Raw genomic sequence first — 20,508 nt, 5'->3', positions numbered from 1 at the left:
AATGAGAGGCATACTTCTCTCACTTTTTAATAAGAAACATAGAAAGCAACCCAGTATAATTTTTAAACAAAGAACTTTAAAATACATTAACTTTAGAGATTATATTTCTCCCTTGTTGCAATATATATTTTCGAGATGAGGCACAAATATCTTGGTATGATTCATATTGAGAATAATGAATCACAGACAGTTTAAAGCTACTGCTTCCTATGAGAAGAAAAAATTGTTTCATGTGAGTGTCACCTCTAAAGAAGACACATAACAGACACTAGTACTCAACATTCATTGTATTTATTTTACTAAACAGTATGGTTCAAAAAAACACAAACCAGAAAACCTTTAAAACTAGTCCAACTAACTGGATGGGGCTGAATCCATCCCATCCCACCCCCGATCTTTCTATATATATGGACCTGGAACCCTATCAGACAGTGAGCATTCATGTACACTTTGTCTTTCCTGTTGAACATGAATAAACGTCTTTGAACATAAATGAACTTCTCTGAACCAAAAGAAACAAATGAAGTTTTACAAGATACAGGCACTTTATGTTCCCAGTTTTAAAAATAAGCCAAGTGAAAAATATTTAATAAAAATAACTGGAGCAGAGAAAGCTTTAGGAGTTATACCATTAGTTCAAATGACTTACACTCAATGCAAATAGACAGCATCAAACAGGAAAACAAACAAAAATTTAACTGAGGTTAATGGTCGTATTTGTAAAAAAAAAAGAAATCCAATTTACCAAAATTGGAGAAAAATGGCCATTTGAATCCAACTTAAAGGTACGCCAATAATGTGCATTAAATCTGTGTAACTATGCAGCTGAGTAAAAGCTCTGCAAGAGTGTGTGGTTAGTGAGAAAAGCAAAAGGTGCTTTTATTCCACAGTATCTGATTAAACAAAACAAAGCAATTTACAAAAAAAGTACCAAATGATACTTTAAAATAAATAGTTCATCATTTTGATGAATATATACATGTAAAGTCCACTTCCTGGGGATTTAGCTATCTAAAAGTGGCATATCACTATCCAGAGGTGCAGGAGCAAGTTCACATAAATAAAACAGTGTAGCTTCACTAGCTTCAGCTTCAGTCAATGGCTCCAGGCGAACAAGCTTACTTTGGGTTGGTTCTGGGTCTAGGCTGCTATCCAGAAGCTCATCAACTTCTATGGGTTTATCTACAGAGGACAAAACTTCTGATGACGCTGTTGTACTCGCCTGTTCAACAGAAGAAGCAGGGTTCCCATCGAGGAATGCAAGAAGTGGGAAGGCAGTATACTGGATAAGCTGCTTATCTATAAAGATCAGAAAAACACTCTTTTATCACCAGCTTATACCGAGTTCAAGCTGAGGGGAAAAAAATGAAAACAGAGATGCACACATAGGCAATTACTACTCTCATATACCCAAACAAGAAATGACATGATGCACTATGTCAATAAAGTTTAAAATGTGCAAGTCAATAGTTATTATTCGACAATTAAGAAATGAGGGGTCTTTAGTTTCCTAAAGTTAAATAGGAAAAAAAAAAAAAAACTTAAAGAATTGTTACCTCACCAATTCAACTTTCTCTATATACTAGAACCTCGAAACACTATTCACAGAACTAAAGCCAGCATATTCAATTGTTAAGACTACCCTTGGCTTGCACTTGTTTCTACATAGGATTAAAAAAACCTACAGAGACTGAATACTATGTTTATACCTACCTGGTTTGGATTTAGATTTTCTTCCCTCTTCCGAAACTGGCTGAACTACATTGTTCTTGGTAGTTTCTAATCCTTTATTCTCAGACTAAAAGAAAAAAAAATATATATAAGTACTTGTTTCATATTTTATGTTTCTGAAAAAAATGAAAAATTGATACAATATGTAAATACTGGTATATTATCTGAAATATATGAGATGGGGAAACATCAGGAAAAATGGGCTACAGAGAGAGATCTGAGTAGAGATAACAAGACTGGTTAAGGAACTATTGCTGTCACTGAGGGGATAAAACAAAGAACCTGAATTAAGATGTTCTACGTTAAGTATCAAATGAAGGGGGATTTCAACAGCAGAACAGATAGAATTTGTCATGAGTAAAAGATCAGAACAAATCAAAGACGACTGGTTTCAAAATGTTAATTAAGAGATAATTAACTAAGCAATTAAATTCATTTTAAGTAGTTTTGATTTAAAAAATGTATTATACATTTCACTCATAAACAGAATATTTAGCAAAAGTGAACATATTTAGAGTAGCTCAGGATGACATAATGACATCCTTAAAACTATTTATCACTATTTAGAAGCCTCAAAGTTGAGGTGGTGTTTCTTCTTGTCCTTTCTGTAGCTCTGTCAGTTCTTTTCTGTCATTTAAATTGCTTCTTTGAACCACTTTCTTCTCTCCTCACATCTGATTGTGGTAGGGAAATTATATCTTTACCGTTGTTAATTTCTTCAGTGCTCCTTTCAATGATGTTCAAACTCTGAGGTGCAGAGGTTCTTAATTTTTCCTGTAAGTCCCAGACATCTGCAAGTCCCAGATCTACATGCTGGCTAAATATATATGGTGTAACCAACTGTAAACTAATTCCAGTAATTCCCCTGATATTTAACATAAAATGAAGCTGTGTAAGTTTTAGGATTTAAGAGAAAATAAGGGCTTCAAGATATAATAAAAACTATGAAAGCTCTCCAAAAGTGTACATAAAAATATTTCATCACTTAGCATTCGCAATAAATACATAAACATTAATGAAATAATACCATCTTTATTTTTAAGCTTCCTAAAATAGGTATTTTCCAAAGATGTCACTGTTATTCTAAAACATGAGAACCCAATAACAAATGGATTTCAAATAGACACCATAAAAAATGATAAAGGGGATATCACCACTGATCCCACAGAAATACAAACTACCATCAGAGAATACTATAAACACCTCTACACGAATAAACTAGAAAATCTAGAAGAAATGGATAAATTCCTGGACACATACACCCTCCCAAGACTAAACTAGGAAGAAGTCGAATCTCTGAATAGACCAATAACAAGTTCTGAAATTGAGGCAGTAATTAATAGCCTACCAACCAAAAAAAGCCAGGACCAGACGGATTCACAGCCGAATTCTACCAGAGGTACAAAGAGGAGCGGTACCATTCCTTCTGAAACTATTCCAAACAATAGAAAAAGAGGGACTCCTCCCTAACTCATTTTATGAGGCCAGCGTCATCCTGATACCAAAACCTGGCAGAGACACAACAAAAAAAGAAAATTTCAGGCCAATATCCCTGATAAACATCAATGCGAAAATCCTCAATAAAATACTGGCAAACTGAATCCATCATAAAGCTTATCCATCACCATCAAGTCGGCTTCATCCCTGGGATACAAGGCTGGTTCAACATACGCATATCAATAAACATAATCCATCACATAAACAGAACCAGTGACAAAAACCACATGATTATCTCAACAGATGCAGAAAAGCCTTTAATAAAATTCAACACTCTTTCATGCTAAAAACACCCAATAAACTAGGTATTGATGGAACATATTTCACAATAGTAAGAGCTATTTATGACAAACCCATAGCCAATATCATACTGAATGAGATTTCATTTCCCATGCAAATTCTTATTCATAGTGGCCAATTAAGATTGCTGTACTGAGGAGTATAAGGCATCTGATTTATTAGGAAAGTGTTGTAATCCATGTTATGTAATACCTGTCATGAGCAAGGGAAGGACAGCTGATGTGCCAATTATTTGAAAACATTAAAATCTAGATTCAGAACTATAATGAAAAGTCACTCTCAAATGTAATTTTTCTACAGCATTGTAGAGAAAAATGCAATTTGTTGCTTAACTGCTTATAGTTTTTGAAAACTATAATCAAGGTCTTGGTTTCAGGAATAAGATGATCCACAAATAAAGAATGACTCAATGTCCAGTCGCCGATAAACAACAAAGCACATTCACTAAATGAACAAATGATATGGGTCCATTCAACTTAAACAGTCCATGAGAATAACATTCAGTAATGTATTTACTGAAACACAGAGCATGTTACACAAAATCTTATAAATCCAGGTAAACTTATGGTCCACATGCCAAATTCAGCATGCTGCCTGTCTGTAAATGAAGTTTTTTTGCAACACAGCCACACATTCTTTTACATATTGTCTGTATCTGCTTTCACACTACAATTGCAGAACTGCATAGTTATGACAGAGAACATATGGCCTGAAAAATCAAAAGTATTTACTAGCTGCCCCTTTATGGAGAAAGTATGCCAACCTCCAATATAAACTATCTGAATACTGAATGTATAACCAACTTCCTACTTCACAAATTCATAAATTTTTTAAGCTCTAAGTTATCCACAATGTAACTTTGAAAATATAGAAAGACTGGTCAGGCTTACACATGACAATAATCATATAAATTCCACCCCTCACCCTAATCACTTATATTTATTTGAGATGTGCTCATTTTTGGACTATAAAATAAAAGAATCAAAATAAAATTCTGGCTTCACTAATCTGGAATTTGGACTTGATTTACCTTTAACAAGGCTTACTAAACAATTTGGTACAAATAAAAGATAAAGGGAGTGTATGCCTATTCATAACAATAAGTTATATAAAATACAATGATATATAAACACCTGCTCTAATAACTTCAAATTGTCCTTAGTACTCATTAAAAACAAGTTCCACAGAATCTCTTGTCAACATTTGCTAAGCCCAAGTGCAGTTCCTACATGTTAAAAAAAAAAAATCCTTATTACTTAAAAAAAGTAAAAAATCCATACGTTTCAACTTCCCTTTTCTGCAATAAATAAGAATTCCTGAATTTTTACTGTATGCTAATGATAGAACTCATATGGGTACTATAACTTTTTAATAAAAAAGTTGAGAATAGAAAAAATAAGAATGTAAAATGCTGCCCATAAAACATGAAGAAATCATATTTTAGTTATTTGTTTCAATATACCAAGTTTAGTCAGGTGATCTCCCAGCACCAAAAGAAGTTAATTTCATACTGGTAGTTAACCCCACAAGTGCCAAAAGTGGGTAATAGTTCACCACATAACCAAAAGCTAATTTTTCAACTAGAATTTTATTATCTTGATCACACATACTGGGTAAGAATATAAAATGCTTTCTGTGGCTGGGAGTGACATTGCTTTCTACTTATTAGGACGTTTTTGTAGATTTTTATAGCTATGGGTCCTGAGCAACATGAATTAAAACTTACTTTTGTATTATTGATGTAATCTGTGGGATTCATCTGCACAGAACTAGTGAAAAGCTGAAAGACCAAACAAGAAAGACGATAAGTTTAAAAAATAATTAAAAATAATTGTGTGTTCAAAATTTTTATACAGCCATGTTGGGTGAAGAGATGTAGCCCCTGCACTAGGAAGCTTCTATACAGTTAAACAAGTTTGAAAGAGAAAAGCAGAAAGAAAAACAAACAAAAGCAGAACAAGCTAGCCCATGCATTAGATAAAATTTCATGTTGTAAGAATTTCTCTAAAAAACATTGGGGTAAATCACTTGAGACAAATAGTGGTTTTCACCTCCTCCCTTCTTCATTATTTATCATTCAATTTCATTTCCTTTATTTTTTTTCTCTAAATGTCTTTGGCCTTAAGTGGTGTGCAGGGTTGAGACCTCTGCCCTGACACTGAGCCTTCACTGAATACCTGGTTAGGTAAAAAATTTACAGAATCTGGTCTATGAGAGTGGCTCCTAAACTATGCCTCAAGTGAAGCCCTCTGACAAATGGCATATCTACTTGTGGTTCTTTTCACCACACCTCACAAGGAAAGTTGTAAGTGCTAAGATCACTGCTTGCTGCACTCCTCAGTCCAGCCAGTTCACAGATGTAACTATAAGTCATAAGCTTTAAAGTCATTAATTCCATAGAAATTTACTGAGTATCTTTAAGAAATAACTGACATCATAAAGACATCAATCCTGCTCTCTTGGAGCTTACAATCTAAAGGACAAGGTAAGACCAACATTGAACAGCAACACATGTTCAGATATAATCCAGTATTTTAACAGAAGATGGTGGCGCTCAAAAGCACTAAGGAGTTAAGAGAATGGGAAGGGAGGAAAGCGCACACAGAAACATACATAATGAAACAAAAGGGCTGATAAAACTATGTGATACATATCAGTACCTGGAGAGTATTAGGTTAGAACTTGGAAAGGAGAAGATGAGGGGAAGAACACACGGGTATAACACTAGCGGCATCAACAAAGAACACATGGGTATAACATAGCGGTAGGATATGTTCCAGAAATAGAAATAACACAGAAGTTCTAAGTTGAGTAAGTTATATACATAGGTTCGAAAAGTAGAGGCCACATCCTGTCAGCAATAAGAGCCTTGGGAATGGCCTGAATCATGAAATGCACTCACTGAGTCAGCCTTTTATGAGAAGGAACACACCAAATGGTTCACAGGATAGAATGAGGTGCAAAAAAGCCACAGGCAGATTCTTCCTCCATTCTCTCTAGACACTGATTCCCCTCTTTAAAGTTTCACATTCAGGGTAGTCCTATAAAATTCCCTGGCTTTGCCTTTTCATTTCCTTCTCCTTTTTTACCAACTACTAACCTCAGAAAAGGAAGAAAGCTCAGATCCCTGAGAGTAGATAGTGACTCACGATAATCAATCTCTGCCAGTTTAGTTTATCACTCCCTAAGAAGCCTAACCCAAATTTTGTCCCTACAGAGAGTGGCATCTGAGGAGGACCAGCACTGTAAGCTCCTCTATTCTCCTCTTTGCCCAACAACCCCTGCCCACTAACTCAGGGATATCCTACATGTATTCCCAGGAGACAAATGGTAGAAAAAGTAGATCATATATAAGCTGACACAGCTGGTTGAATTCTAAGGCCAGGCCTCTCCTGCTGTGACCCCACTCTGGGTTACCAGTACTGGTTCTGAACTCTTCAGAGAGAAGCTGTAAACTTTTCAGCACACTTATTCACATTCTTACCATTTTTGTCATCTCAGAGAACAAAGCAGCATAGGTGGACTTTCTATTTATGACAATACAGCATAATTCAAGGATAAAATAATGAGGGTCTTGGATGAGAAAAGCAACAGTGAAAACTGAATATAGGGATGGTTTGTGAATGCTATTTTAGAAAACAGGACTTAGTGAATGATGAGAGAAAGAGAATTCAAGGTGATTCTGTGATAACTATCCTCCTAAGTAAACAGAAGTCTAATACCACTACAGAAAATGAGAAAGCTGTAAAATGTAGCTAATACAGAGAATAAAGAAGTTTGTTGTTAAATCAAATAATCTTAAGAGCTAACTGATGATCCCAAAGTCACGGAATTAGAATTCAAGTCAAGTTTACTTTAGAAAAATGTTAAGAGCTGGATATACACATTTGAAAGCAATCTTACAAGCCAAAATCTCTTCACAGAGGAAGAATGGAAAAAGAAGAGAGAGAGAAAAAATAAAAGAGGCTGAAAGATTGGGAGCATTAGGGGATGCCCTTAAGTAGAAGATAGTAGAAAAAAGAAAAGTTCTTAGATAAAACAGAGAAGATTAGGGAGACAGGGAGAGAACAAAAAAGTACAGCACCTCTAAAATTAACAATAAAAGTTCTACTGTACAGAATACCCAATAATGTTAATAATAGTGTTAATTATTTCTAATTCTTGCCAACAGCCCTTCATGTTAGACATTAGCAACATTTAACAGATGGAGAAACTAGGCAAGAGAGAATAACTTTTCCAAGGTTAGTAACATAGCCAGTAAGTAACATAAGCCAATAACAGAACCCAAATTTGTCCAATTCAAAACAAACTTTCCACTAGCCCAATGGACTAATACAGCAAAAAGAAAAGAAAAATCACACACAGCGTATTCACAATGGAAAAAACTAAGACAATACAGGCAGTGCATTGTTAGAGTTAATAAGCAACACAATACAAAGCTTTAGACAAAATAGAGTAAAAAAGAGGTAAATATAGCCGCTCATTTCTAAAGTTTTGTAGTAAAGGAGTTAGAGAAGCAGAATGGTAAATGAACAAAGCAAGATGTCAAAATGGTTGTTTTTTTAAGATGGAGTAGATCTCTACTGAAGGCAGACAGGAAAGATCAAGGCTAGAGGAGACAAATACAGAGGCAAAGGATGGGGTACAAACTGGTTTAAGGAATTACTTCTAAGAAAGAATACAAGATTGGAAACAGAGTCATTACTTATGAGAGAATGAGAGTATAGTTAATTATTCTCTGTGAATAAGGGGTTGTTGACTGGATAAGGTCTTTAGGGCAAATAAATGTGGCAAATGTTTTAAAGTTGAATTAAAATGACCTAGCTGAAGACTGTAAGGATTTGAACATGGCCAGAATTATGGAATTTTATTCTGTTCTTGGTGATCTAAAGGAAAAATATTTTGAAAGGTCTCTGGATCTAAAGAGGGGAGAAGGGCTGATAGGATCAAAAAACACTGTCAGGTTACCGCTAAGTTGAAGTAGGTCATCAACATGGATGCAAAATTCAAATTAGCACGTATTCATAAGATAGAAACACAGGTCAAAATGGAAAAGAAATCTTCAAAGAAAGTAAAATCCACTCTGTGAGGTGCTAATGATTTAGTAAGAATAAGTCCTTGGGCCATTGACAAGGACTGGTGAGAAGCAGAGGAGTAATGCAGTAAATTAATGAACTTGAAATAAGATTGAAGAGCAGAAAGAACTAATTCTTGTTTAGCCTGAGAGGCTTTTAAAAGGGTAAGAGAAGCTGCAATGTAAGGCAAGAAACACAGAAAAAAGACAATAAAATTTTCCAGGATAAAGAGAGAAAACTGTTCACAACAGAAAATGGAAATAGGAGACAGAACAAGATTCATCTGAGCGCGACCAGAACATGTAGGAAGCTTTAGATAAAGAAGGGAGGAATAGCAGGAACAAGAGAGAACAGAGTAAGAAAGGTGGATAGTGGCAGAAACGGTAGATAAGAATTCTCAGTCCAGTCAATATTGAGGTCAACTTCATAGGGATGGTGGTGGGGATTGGAGCAGGGGAACCTTGTGACTCAAAATATGAAAATGTAAAAAATAAGGCAAATATATTAAAATATATTTGAGTAAAAAATGTTAATCCTCAAAGTATTAAAAGGTGTCTCCATGCTATTTCCTGGCTATGTACCTCTATTACTAATTTCCACAAATTTCTATTTACTGACAATTCATTCTAGAGCAACATAAAACAGCAACAAGTCCAGACAAGGCATGAACTTAACAGTACTGCTGAAAAGATCTGATATGTTCTCACAGGGAGATTAGCTCAATTGCTACTCCAAGGCAGGCGGTAATCACACTCCTTCAATGTCCCAAACCTATTTTTTCATTCTTTCTGATAAACAAAATCATTAATTTAAAAAAAGAAAATGCAAAAACAACCTGTAAAATACAAAACAAGATGACGTACTGGTTTCTAAATAATATACATAAACACACGAACTACCAGTATAGCAAAGATTACCCAAAGTACCTACATCAACCAGGAGATCTGGGTCTATGCTAAATTGTCTTCCTGATAGCATGGCCTGGAAGTCCTCTAAACTGCAATCAATACTGTCAAGATAATCCAACAGCTCAACCCTAAGGAAAAAAAAAATTTTTAATCAAATATTAGATATCTTTGTTTTTATGTTTAAAAATCACCATTACAACTTGGCTAGGCAAGATATTTCTAGCAGCTGCTGCATCCTTACCAGTTCTTAATATTAAGAGATCTTATTCTAAAGTAGGAATTCCTAAAAATCTGGTTAACTGAAAATTCATAGCCTTTACAGAAAACTTTAGTATTTACAGAAAAACACACCCTGCAGAAACAGTCTGATTTACCTTTTTCCTCTATACTATTATAAAATGTTTAATCTCATTACTGATTATTACTAATTATTGTTTTCTTTGTTATAAATCCCTTACTAGAAATTACATTATTCTGTAGTTTGGATACACAAATATATATAATCACAAACACTGTATGTACACTCAAAGGAAGTACATCATCAAAGGAATCTGAGAAACTACCAGGAAAATACCAAGACTACTCTTGGGATGATTAAATCCCATTCATTACAGAACTCAACACTGACCAAAACAGAGAAAGGTGGACTATGTGGGTTCATCATCTGAAAGGAGGATTACTCAAAGAGAAATAGAACATGTGAAGTGAACAAAGAAAGCAAATAATTTTAGACAACATCTAGATGAGCACTCACTTTCCCAAAAGATTGATGTTATCGTTCAAAATGGAATCCATCATAGTCACTGGATCTTCTGAGGTCAGACTGGATGAGCCATTTAGCTGGACAGCACTAGACATGAGAGGGCTGCTGCCATCACTGCCTGAACTTAGGGATTCTCCGGCTGGTTCACTCTGCTCTCCACTCTGAATGACAGGTGCATACTCATCTTCATTGTCATCTTCAACAATGACAATATCAGGGTACTGGCTACAGCTAAATCAGCAATAAAAGAAGGAACCTATTACATTTTCAAATTTAATAAGTTCATACTATCCATTCATTCTAAATGGAAACTCTCTCCCCATACCACATACTGAAAGGCTTAAATTTCTTGAGCGAGCAGCTTAATCACAATATTGGTACTTTATAGTATAGAAGACCACAAAGATTGAATGAGAAGTGCTTAACTCCAAAATAAAAATTAAAAATCAATTAGTTTTCAGTATTACCTCCTTTGAGAGGAAGAGGAGGTGAGGCTTTATCTCGTTGAATAATTTAGCTTAATTATTAAGTTTAATAATCCAAATGTGAGAAAGATTATTAGTTTTTCAAAGAACAAAGTAGTTTTGAATTTTGCTCTGTAATAAGAAAAGTAATCAATATTTTCATACATTTTATCTCACAAACTCCTTACTTGGAGGGATCAGATATAACATCCTCATTAGTTTCTGGAATAACTGGGATATTTTCTTCATCTGCATTATCATCAGTAACATCATAAATAATGATGTCATCTGAAATCCTCTCCCTTGGCTTTAAACCTTCAGTCCTACTGTGTGGAACCTAAAAATTCAGAGAGAAAAATATATCTAAAAATCAAAATCATTGACTACCAAACAAGATATCATTTACAAAATAACTGGGCAACTACTATTTATTGAATCTCGGGGTATGCAAAACAGGTATGTTCTCTGCTCTTACGGAACTTACATATTAATTGGTACTAGTAGCACCAATTCACAGAGGTATGAAATGTATTAACTGCATTCTACACTTAACTACTTCTTTTACTGTAAGGGACCCTGAAGATGACATCCCTAAAAATGTTTCTATGGAAAGATCTTCAAATTTTAAAGTATTTTTCACGCCTCAAGAATAAAAAAGTCTTAGGACTTCACTGGAAATTTCAAGCACAGCCAGACAGCCACCGTGCTGACAGGGATATTGTTTCAGCTCAAGCTGCTCTGTTTTGAAATGTGTTTTATTCTTATTCATTAAAGACTCTCACCAAGAGAAAAAAACGCACTTCACCTCTCTCAGTTACGTGTTAGCTTGGCTTTTTAGCAATGATTTTTTTTTTTAACTTAAGCTACAGATATATTCAGGCTATAGCTGTACAACCAAACTAAGTTCAATCCTGTAAAGCAAACTAAAGTCATTATTAAAATGCAAAAAACCTATAAATTCCAACACTAGATAATAAAGAGGCAAAGGATGTGAAGTACTTTAAAATATATAAACCCAGTTAAAAATGTAAAAATCTTCATCCACTTACATGAGCCTTCAATCCTAAAAACAAAATAGGTATGCTTGATTATTTTCTAACAGTAGAGGGAAAAGAAATCAGATGTGAGGTTAAGTTTGATTGTCCAAGAACAAAAATCTTGTTACTTTAATAATAAATCTAAAGAACTATTTCGAATTCTGAAGTTTGAAAGTAGTAACAAAAAGATAATAAAAAAGATCTGGACTTTGGACTGGACTAATTTGCCACTGGATAGAAATCTGACAAATTATTCAGAAAGCCTGTGACAAAATGAAGGTAAAAATTTAAATTGCTGGAGTAAAAAGCAGTCTAGTTGGTGCACATTAATAAAAAAAGTTGAAAATAAAATAACCAATGTAAGAATAATCACATTAAATTATTATAATTACATTTTCAAAATATTCAATTATTATATAATATTGAAATGAGTAAGCCAGGTGCAGTGGCTCATGCCTGCAATCCCAAAACTTTGGGAGGCTCAGGCAGGCAGATGGCTTGAGTCTGGGAGTTCGAGACCAGCATAGGTGACATGATGAAAATCCATCTCTACAAAAAATACAAAAATTATCCAGGTGTGGTGGCACACACCTGTAGGCCCAGCTACTCAGGAGACTGAGGCAGGAGAATTGCTGGGGCCAAGGAGGTGGAGGTTGCAGTGAGCCAAGATCGTACCACTGCACTCCAGGCTGGGTGACAGAGTGAAACCCCATCTCAAAAAAAAAAAAAACAAAAACAAAAAAAAAACAAAACGAAACAAACAAAAAAAGAAATGAATAAACTAAATCGCTGTGTTTAATAAATCTCAAAAGCAACACCAAGTCAAAAAAAAAGCCACACTGTAAAATGATATGCACAAAATGATATTATTTATATGAAGTTTAGATATATGCAAAATAATACCAAGTACTGCTCCTGGATTCACACATACAAAATGGCCATGAGAATGATAGATACTAATTCAAGATAGTGATTACCTCTAGGGTAAGCGGGGAGAGTAAAGAGGGGAGACAAGAGAGGGGGAGAGAGAAAAACTTGGAAACAGGCAACTGGAACAACTAGATTTGTAATGATTTATTTCTTACAATAATCTAAAGCAAATAATAAAAAAGTCACAATTTAACAAAGCTGTGGGATGAACACTTGAATTGTTATTCACCACACTTCTTTGAATGCATGAAACACTGCCATAATAAAATTTAGTGTGAGAAAATAAATATAAAATAGACTCTAACTAAAAAATTACTTTATGATGATGATTATCAGTTGGTTCTTTGACTATGTGCTGAAACAGGTTTTTCTTTTGGGCTCCATTAGTGTTTAGAAGTAGAGGCCTGAAAACCAGAAGAATATGCAGTTCAGTGAAGCAAACATACAAGGAATTTAAACTCCCTCTATTAACTTACCCAAACACACACACATGCACATTCACTTTAATAATCAATAAAAAATTTCAGTAACAATAAATAAACTTAAAAATGATTGCACCTTAGGAACAGAAACTGCTGGATGAGAGTATCTGGGACTTTCAGTTCTCCACTTTTCTACACTCTTTTTGTCATAATAAACTATTCTCTCCAGTTTTTTTTTTTTTTTTTTGTAATTGAGAACTAGATTTTTTTTTTTCTTTTTTTATTTATTTATTTATTTTATTTATTTTTTTTTATTATACTTTAGGGTTTTAGGGTACATGTGCACAATGTGCAGGTTTATTACATATGTATCCATGTGCCATGTTGATTTCCTGCACCCATTAACTCGTCATTTAGCATTAGGTGTATCTCCTAATGCTGTCCCTCCCCCCTTCCCCCACCCCACAACAGTCCCCGGAGTGTGATGTTCCCCTTCCTGTGTCCATGAGTTCTCATTGTTCAATTCCCACCTATGAGTGAGAACATGCGGTGTTTGGTTTTTTGTCCTTGCGATAGTTTACTGAGAATGATGTTTTCCAGTTTCATCCATGTCCCTACAAAGGACACGAACTCATCATTTTTTATGGCTGCATAGTATTCCATGGTGTATATGTGCCACATTTTCTTAATCCAGTCTATTGTTGTTGGACATTTGGGTTGGTTCCAACTCTTTGCTATTGTGAATAGTGCCGCAATAAACATACGTGTGCATGTGTCTTTATAGCAGCATGATTTATAGTCCTTTGGGTATATACCCAGTAATGGGACTGAACCACACAACTCTATGAACTGTATTTATATAGAAAAAAATAGATAATATCATAAGAACTAATTAGTGGAAGTAGTTAAGGCCATAAAGCTCTGATCTTAATCAAGTTTTCCCCAAATCTTAGTGTTACAGATCATTTTTTCCTTCCAATTATTCCTTTTGTCCATTATTCTTCTAATGTTTTAGCTGTGATGATAGTAGCTACTGACATTTACAGGTATCACAACCCATGGTTGAGATACAGATTTAAAAAGACTATGAGTGGCTTAAACTAAGAGAGGTCAGGTAAAACAAATTTTCATTTTTTTTTTGAACATATGGCCTCTTTTTAAAAATTTCCCTCAGGCCTTCTAATGCTACTTTAATAATGTGAATGAAAAGTGAGTATTTTGTATTAACTGTATGTATGTCTATAAAGTGACCATTTAGGCTATCCTTATCTCTCACAAACATCAGCAGAATGATAAAACTAAAAAATAATACCACTCTAGAGATTTTAAGAGTATAATTTAACAAAGGAGAATTGTTCTTTTGGGACAACAAGCACATACTCAGCAAATGTAGGCTACTCATGGTTAAACACTAAAAAGTCTGACTGTCTATATACAGGACATAATACTTTATCATAAAAACTTACCTTTTACGTTTTAAACTCACAAGTTGGTTATTTTGAACCAATGTAACAATAAACTGGACAATCTGAAAAAAATATAAACAAAAATTATTTCATTATACTGTTAATTCTTTTGTCACTATTACCAAGTCTTATAAAACAAATTCATATAATAATTTGTCCTCTATTCTAAGTCTCATAATTTCTCACATACTAACACTTGAAATCTGGACACACCTTAGAACTGCTGTCTAAAGAAACAAACCAGCTTCCAGGCAGTTTATTTGTTTTGGTGATAAGTACCAAACTTGCCTGGCTATAGATCCCAACTTTTTTACTTCAAATACTTTGAAGATTACATTATGGTACAAAAGAGAAAACTGGTGTTTGATAGGCAACATTTGTCTTATACCAGGTAACAGAGGCAAAAGAAACTGTCAGTTCCTTTAGAATAATCATAAAATTTTCGAGTTAGAAAAAGGTGACGGACCAGGCATGGTGGCTCATGCCTGTAATCCCAACACTTTAGGAAGCCTAGGTAGGAGGACTGCTTCAGCCCAGGAGTCAGAGACCAGCCTGGGCAACATCGTGATGCTCCATTTCTAAACAAACAAACAAACTCTGCTTGCAACCAAAGAAAAAAAAGAAAAAGATAAAAGTTTATTGCCTGATTCTATAGATTAATGTTGAGACCTATCTGTCAAAACTTCCTACTGACAAGGGAAGCGAATCTTTAATATTTAATTAAATTTAGAAAGAAAATTGTCAAGACACACAAACAAGCTTTCATATTTTATAGTAGTGTTTCTTAAAGTGTGGCCCATAATACCAACAACACTAGCTTAGGAACTTTGGATATGTTAAATTCACAATCCTACTACAGAATTGCTGAATCTGAAATTCGGATCATGGGATCCAGTATGTTTAGAAAACCCTTTAGTGTGACTGGATACTGATGTGAGTATAAGAACCACTGGCTTAGAGTATGTCTTGAAATTACATTGCCAATTTCCTAAAGGTGTTATAAAAGGTGAGGATCATATGGTAAACTATAAAAAGTAGTATATCACTGAGAAGCTATGAATAAAAGCCAAAATTTATTGGAGCACTATTTAGACTCTGTGCAGAAAGTGTGCTTATAAGCTTTGTGAAGTTACATGATTAAATAGAGTATTATCAATTAAAAATATCTATTGTATAGCTTCTAACAGTGAGCACTTCCTCACAAAAAAAGCTACTAATAGATGGTCTGCCTTATAATCAATACCAATTTTTCAATGGACAAAAATATAGACATTTTAACTGAAGAATATCATAGTATTAGAGTCTATGAAAAGGAGGGTAGCCACTAAATTGCTTATTCAAGAGAAAATGTTAACAGCTAGTGAAAAGACAATATGTAAGCTTAAAGATATCTATGATGCAACTCAACTTCAGTTTTTTTAATTAATAAATGTTATGGGAAAATTCTAAAAACTTCAGGTTGAATTTATAAGAACATCAATCACTGGCTAAATTAAATTTATTCTACATCTCAGTTCTCTTTTGCCACTTCTGGATCACATTACACAGGGATTTTTATCTGAAGAAGATAAGGCATCTAACATTTACAGCATGTAACTTCTGTACCTGTTAAGTCCTATAACTGGACCATCACACATATTATTCTCAATTAATCCATGGCTGAGAGTAAATTCCAGGAGCAGAGTAAAAATTATTGGTTGTCATCATGCATTATATAAACACCACTCACCAAAGCACAGAGATTCAAACTCAAATTTTAGCAGACAGAATGTTAGCATTCATGAAAAACTGAAATGTCACATAGCTATTTTATCAACTATTCTTGCTTTCAGGAAAAAAACATCTACACATTATAGAGTGTTGTAAGCTAATATATTACCAAAACACTGTTTCTGAAAAGTATTAACAGACTGTTTCCATAAAGTACAGGTTAAGGTACATCTATTGTTTTAAATCAACTATTCTTAACCAGGCTACACATTAGAGTTGCCTATGAAAGTTTTAAAAATATATGTATTTGGACTAAACAGAACTGAATTCTACTACATTCAACCTTCACCTGCACACTGTTTAAAAAAAAAAAAAAAACAGTAAATCTATGTTGACTGTAGGCTACAGGCTGCAACTGCTATTCATCTTTGCTTTAAAGCCTTCTCCATTAGACCCTGATCCTGTCAGTCACAACCCTATTTTTAGTTCAAGGGCCTTCTAAGCAGGAGCAATCAGAAGCTCCCCCTCAAAAAACCTGTTGCTTAAACTCGGAGTCTAGTTTACTCATGAGCAAAAAATAGCTGCCTTAATTACTCTGTTTCATCTCTTATTAGCAAATGAAAGCTGATATGCAAAGATTAAATCACAAGGACACAACGAAACGGAGGGATTCCAACTCCTCTATTAAATTTTCAGCTCAGATACTAAAATCTAAAATTCATTTTACAACACTATGCTAACTGCTTTTCTGCACAGACTAATAACAGCATACACTGAGAAATCATTTTTTGAACTCATAATTTGGTCAACTGATTCGAAAATATTTGTCATTTATCTTCTGAGACCTTAACTATGCCTTTTATAATAAAAACCAACAAAAAAAACAGTAAGGCTATGTTTTCTAATTTTAAAAGAAATTGGTAGTGTATTAATTATGCTCATAAAAATAAAGTATTTCAAAATTGTTATATTAGGCAAAAGATCATTTACTAAAAGCTACTGAGACATTATCTGCGAGTATGGAATAACCATCTTTAGCTAGTGAGAAATTTTTTATTAAAAATATGTAACACTTGGCTTAATTTCATTTCATTTTTTACTTCTATCTGTGCATCCAATATGTAAGAAACTAAGATCAATCACAGACACTCAATAAAGACCTTTTTGGGTCACAAACAGTACTCATTAAACAAATGCAAATTATGGTCCTGGGGAAAAGAGCTTCTTACCTTTCGAATAACTTGTTGCTGTTGTGCATGCTTTGCTCGTAATTCTGACACCTCCTTCCAAAGGGACTCATTCTCACTATGTTATAATTTATTAAGCAACAAAACAAAAAAAAGTCAATCAGAAAACCAGACCACAGTATCTTTAATTAAAAATACCAGACAACTTAACTACACTTGTTTTTACTATATATATTTAAGAGACCAAGAAAACTTTGGTTCAATTACATAGGAATGACAACTACCGTGACACAACTCCTGAATCATTCCTTTTTTTAAAAAAAAGGCGGAGCTTTGCTCTGTCACCCAGGCTGCAGTGCAGTGGTACGATCTTGGCTCATTGCAACCTTCGCCTCCAGGGTTCAAGCAATTCTCCTGCCTCAGCTTCCTAAGTAGCTGGGATTACAGGCATGTGCCACAACCAGCTAACTTTTTTTTTGTATTTTTAGTAGAAACGGGGTTTCACCATGTTGGCCAGGCTGATCTCAAACTCCTAACTTCAGGTGATCCACCCACCTTGGCCTCCCAAAGTGCTGCGATTACAGGCATGAGCCACTGCACCCAGCACCAGAATCATTCCTTAAGTGTATTATCTGCTACTCATGGCAATAGATACACAGAAACTTAAGACATATGCCTACAGCCATATAGTAGTTGGCAGTTTACTACTTTTGACAATCTGGCTCATTATTTTTTGCTTAAAAAAAATAAGCTAATCTTTCGACTATGGTTACCAAGTGAATTCAGGCCTTCCTAATCACCTTAGGAAACAAAGGGTAGTGATATATACCCAGTATTTACTATACTCCAAGCACTATGCTAGACATTTTATGTGTATTACTCATTTAAAACTTCTCTAAAAACCACCAAGAAATAAGTCATCATCTCTATTTTATAGATGAGGACACTGAGGTACAGAGAATTGAGGGGAACTGCTCAAGATCATACAAATAATTTGGTAAGTGTTGAAATCAAACTAAAGTCTGTCAGATTCTAAAACTATCTTAAGATCTATCTCAAGCAACAGCATATGTAAACCACTAAAATGTTATTCTGAAAAAGCATATCCAATAATAAACTAATAACTTGCCAAATATGAATAGCTTCTTTGTTCACCTTTTTTAACTGAAACTGCATTATGTTGTTAAATGTTAGCAGCACGGATAATGCTGAATACCTATTAAATGCTTTCATTTTCCATCTTTTGTTAATCTCCACAAGTCATCTTCTTTAATCCAAACTAATATAAAAGGAACTGGAGATTTACATATAAGGGTATACCAAAGGAGATTTTAATATTTACTGAATAACTACTGTATTTTTCTGATTCAAATTAAAAAATGTTGTTATCTGCTTACTAAATAAAGTAGGGCTGGGTGCGGTGGCTCATGCCTGTAATTCCAGCACTTTGAAAGGCCGGTGCGGGCGGATCACTCAAGGTCAGGAGTTTGAGAACAGCCTGGCCAACATGGTGAAACCCCGTCTCTACTAAAAATACAAAAATTAGCTGGCACATGCCTGTAATCCAGCTACTACGGAGGCCGAGGCGCAAGAATCGCGTGAACCGGGAGGCGGAGACTGCAGTGAGGTGAGATCAAGTCACTGCACTCCAGACTGGGTAACAGAATGAGACTGTCTCAAAACAAAAACAAAAACAAACAAACAAACAAAAAGATAAGGAGAAGAAAGTTCCCTCTAAGATACAAAAGATGATTTGGGGATCACTTTCTTTAAGGGCTAAAACTGTGGTCCCAAGGAACTGGGTCAAAGAGCAGCTAGTATACACAAGATACATACAGTAAACAAGTTGTTAAATAAAATACACAAAAAGAGAAAGCCTAAAGCTTATTTAAAAAAGAAATCAAAGTTATAGGTTCCTCTTTTAATGAAGATATTTGAGTTATGATTAACTAAAGTAACGTCCCACATTTGATATGGAAGAGAGAATATGTAAACTAACTACTCTTAAGCCCTTGGCACCTATTAGGATACAGAAAAATTCCAGCTACTTACTAAGAAGAGTTATACACCATCTACTCTATATACAAGTTATTAGTATGGCAAGTTAGAATAATGGTACCAAAAAATATAGTAAAATAAAATGAAGCATCTTTCCGTAGATAAAAGCTCTGAATAACACTTTTCCAAGTCTATACGAAATAAGTATCAAGCAGGGCAACTCTCTTGTATCATTGTTTTCCGATTTTTTTGTGTCCTACTTTTTCCTAAGAGCCCACACAAAGAAACCTTAAGAGACAACCATTAAACAAAGGATGGGTAACATACAGGGTTTTTATGTCGTATGCCCTCATTGTCTATGAACACCATATGAGCTAACCTAAGTAGAATCGTATTTCCTACATCTTCCTAAAGACCTACTGTTTATTGCTAAGACTTATACATCAAACTGTTTTGATACGCTTAGGTTTATATCTTCTTCTGACTATCATAATTAAAACAATATTAGGGTAAAGTCGATGGCCACAAATCAAAGTAAAGGGAACCAATACTTGCAGAAAAATCACTTTTGATCTTGGCTTCAACAAAGTGATCTGAGTACTTAGAATAAAACATCAGACAACCTCCAAACTCAACACACATAGACACATACCCAATTCCCACATTAACATTATATTTGGAAATAAACTTTACCTTTTTAATTCAGAAAGCCTGGACTCAATAGTTTCCTGTTTTATTTGAACCTTCTGAGCACTACTTATAATTTTTGTTAAATCTTCCTGACGAATTTTATTTTCTTCCGGTTTTGAAGATGAAACCTTTGAAAAAGTAAATTTAGAAAATCAAAGAAACAGTAAACACCCATGATTGTAATACAAAGCTTCCCTATTAGAAGAGGTTTTCGTAGCCTGTTCATGAAGTAAGATCTGGTTCCAAAAGCCCGGGATGAAATGCTAGGGAAAGAATAAACTTCAGAGCTCAATGGGAGAGAACGCAAGGAATAATCCACTTAAAAAAATT

General features: G+C 34.4%; 1 protein-coding gene across 2 annotated transcripts in view; it reads right to left on the bottom strand.

The window, feature by feature from the left end:
- Window positions 1-272: 272 nt before the first annotated feature.
- The window catches only part of HSF2 (heat shock transcription factor 2), a 34,043-nt gene continuing 13,807 nt past the window's right edge, over window positions 273-20,508 (bottom strand). The window contains exons 4-13 of one of the 2 annotated variants that reach the window (XM_055262841.2): window positions 20,182-20,306; window positions 17,533-17,608; window positions 14,594-14,655; window positions 13,022-13,109; window positions 10,927-11,075; window positions 10,266-10,505; window positions 9,534-9,639; window positions 5,255-5,308; window positions 1,714-1,798; window positions 273-1,299 (exon numbers count right to left, since the gene is read on the bottom strand). In XM_055262841.2, coding sequence (XP_055118816.1) covers window positions 1,004-1,299; window positions 1,714-1,798; window positions 5,255-5,308; window positions 9,534-9,639; window positions 10,266-10,505; window positions 10,927-11,075; window positions 13,022-13,109; window positions 14,594-14,655; window positions 17,533-17,608; window positions 20,182-20,306 — 1,281 coding nt within the window. In that variant the 3' untranslated portion in view covers window positions 273-1,003. The remainder of the gene's footprint in view (window positions 1,300-1,713; window positions 1,799-5,254; window positions 5,309-9,533; window positions 9,640-10,265; window positions 10,506-10,926; window positions 11,076-13,021; window positions 13,110-14,593; window positions 14,656-17,532; window positions 17,609-20,181; window positions 20,307-20,508) is intronic. The other variant, XM_055262850.2, reaches the window with a different exon arrangement.

Source organism: Symphalangus syndactylus, chromosome 2 (genome assembly GCF_028878055.3).
Source record: "Symphalangus syndactylus isolate Jambi chromosome 2, NHGRI_mSymSyn1-v2.1_pri, whole genome shotgun sequence".
Classification (NCBI taxonomy): Eukaryota; Metazoa; Chordata; class Mammalia; order Primates; family Hylobatidae; genus Symphalangus; species Symphalangus syndactylus.
The sequence above is the reverse complement of the archived record's forward strand: the minus strand, read 5'-3'. Positions and strand labels throughout refer to the sequence as shown.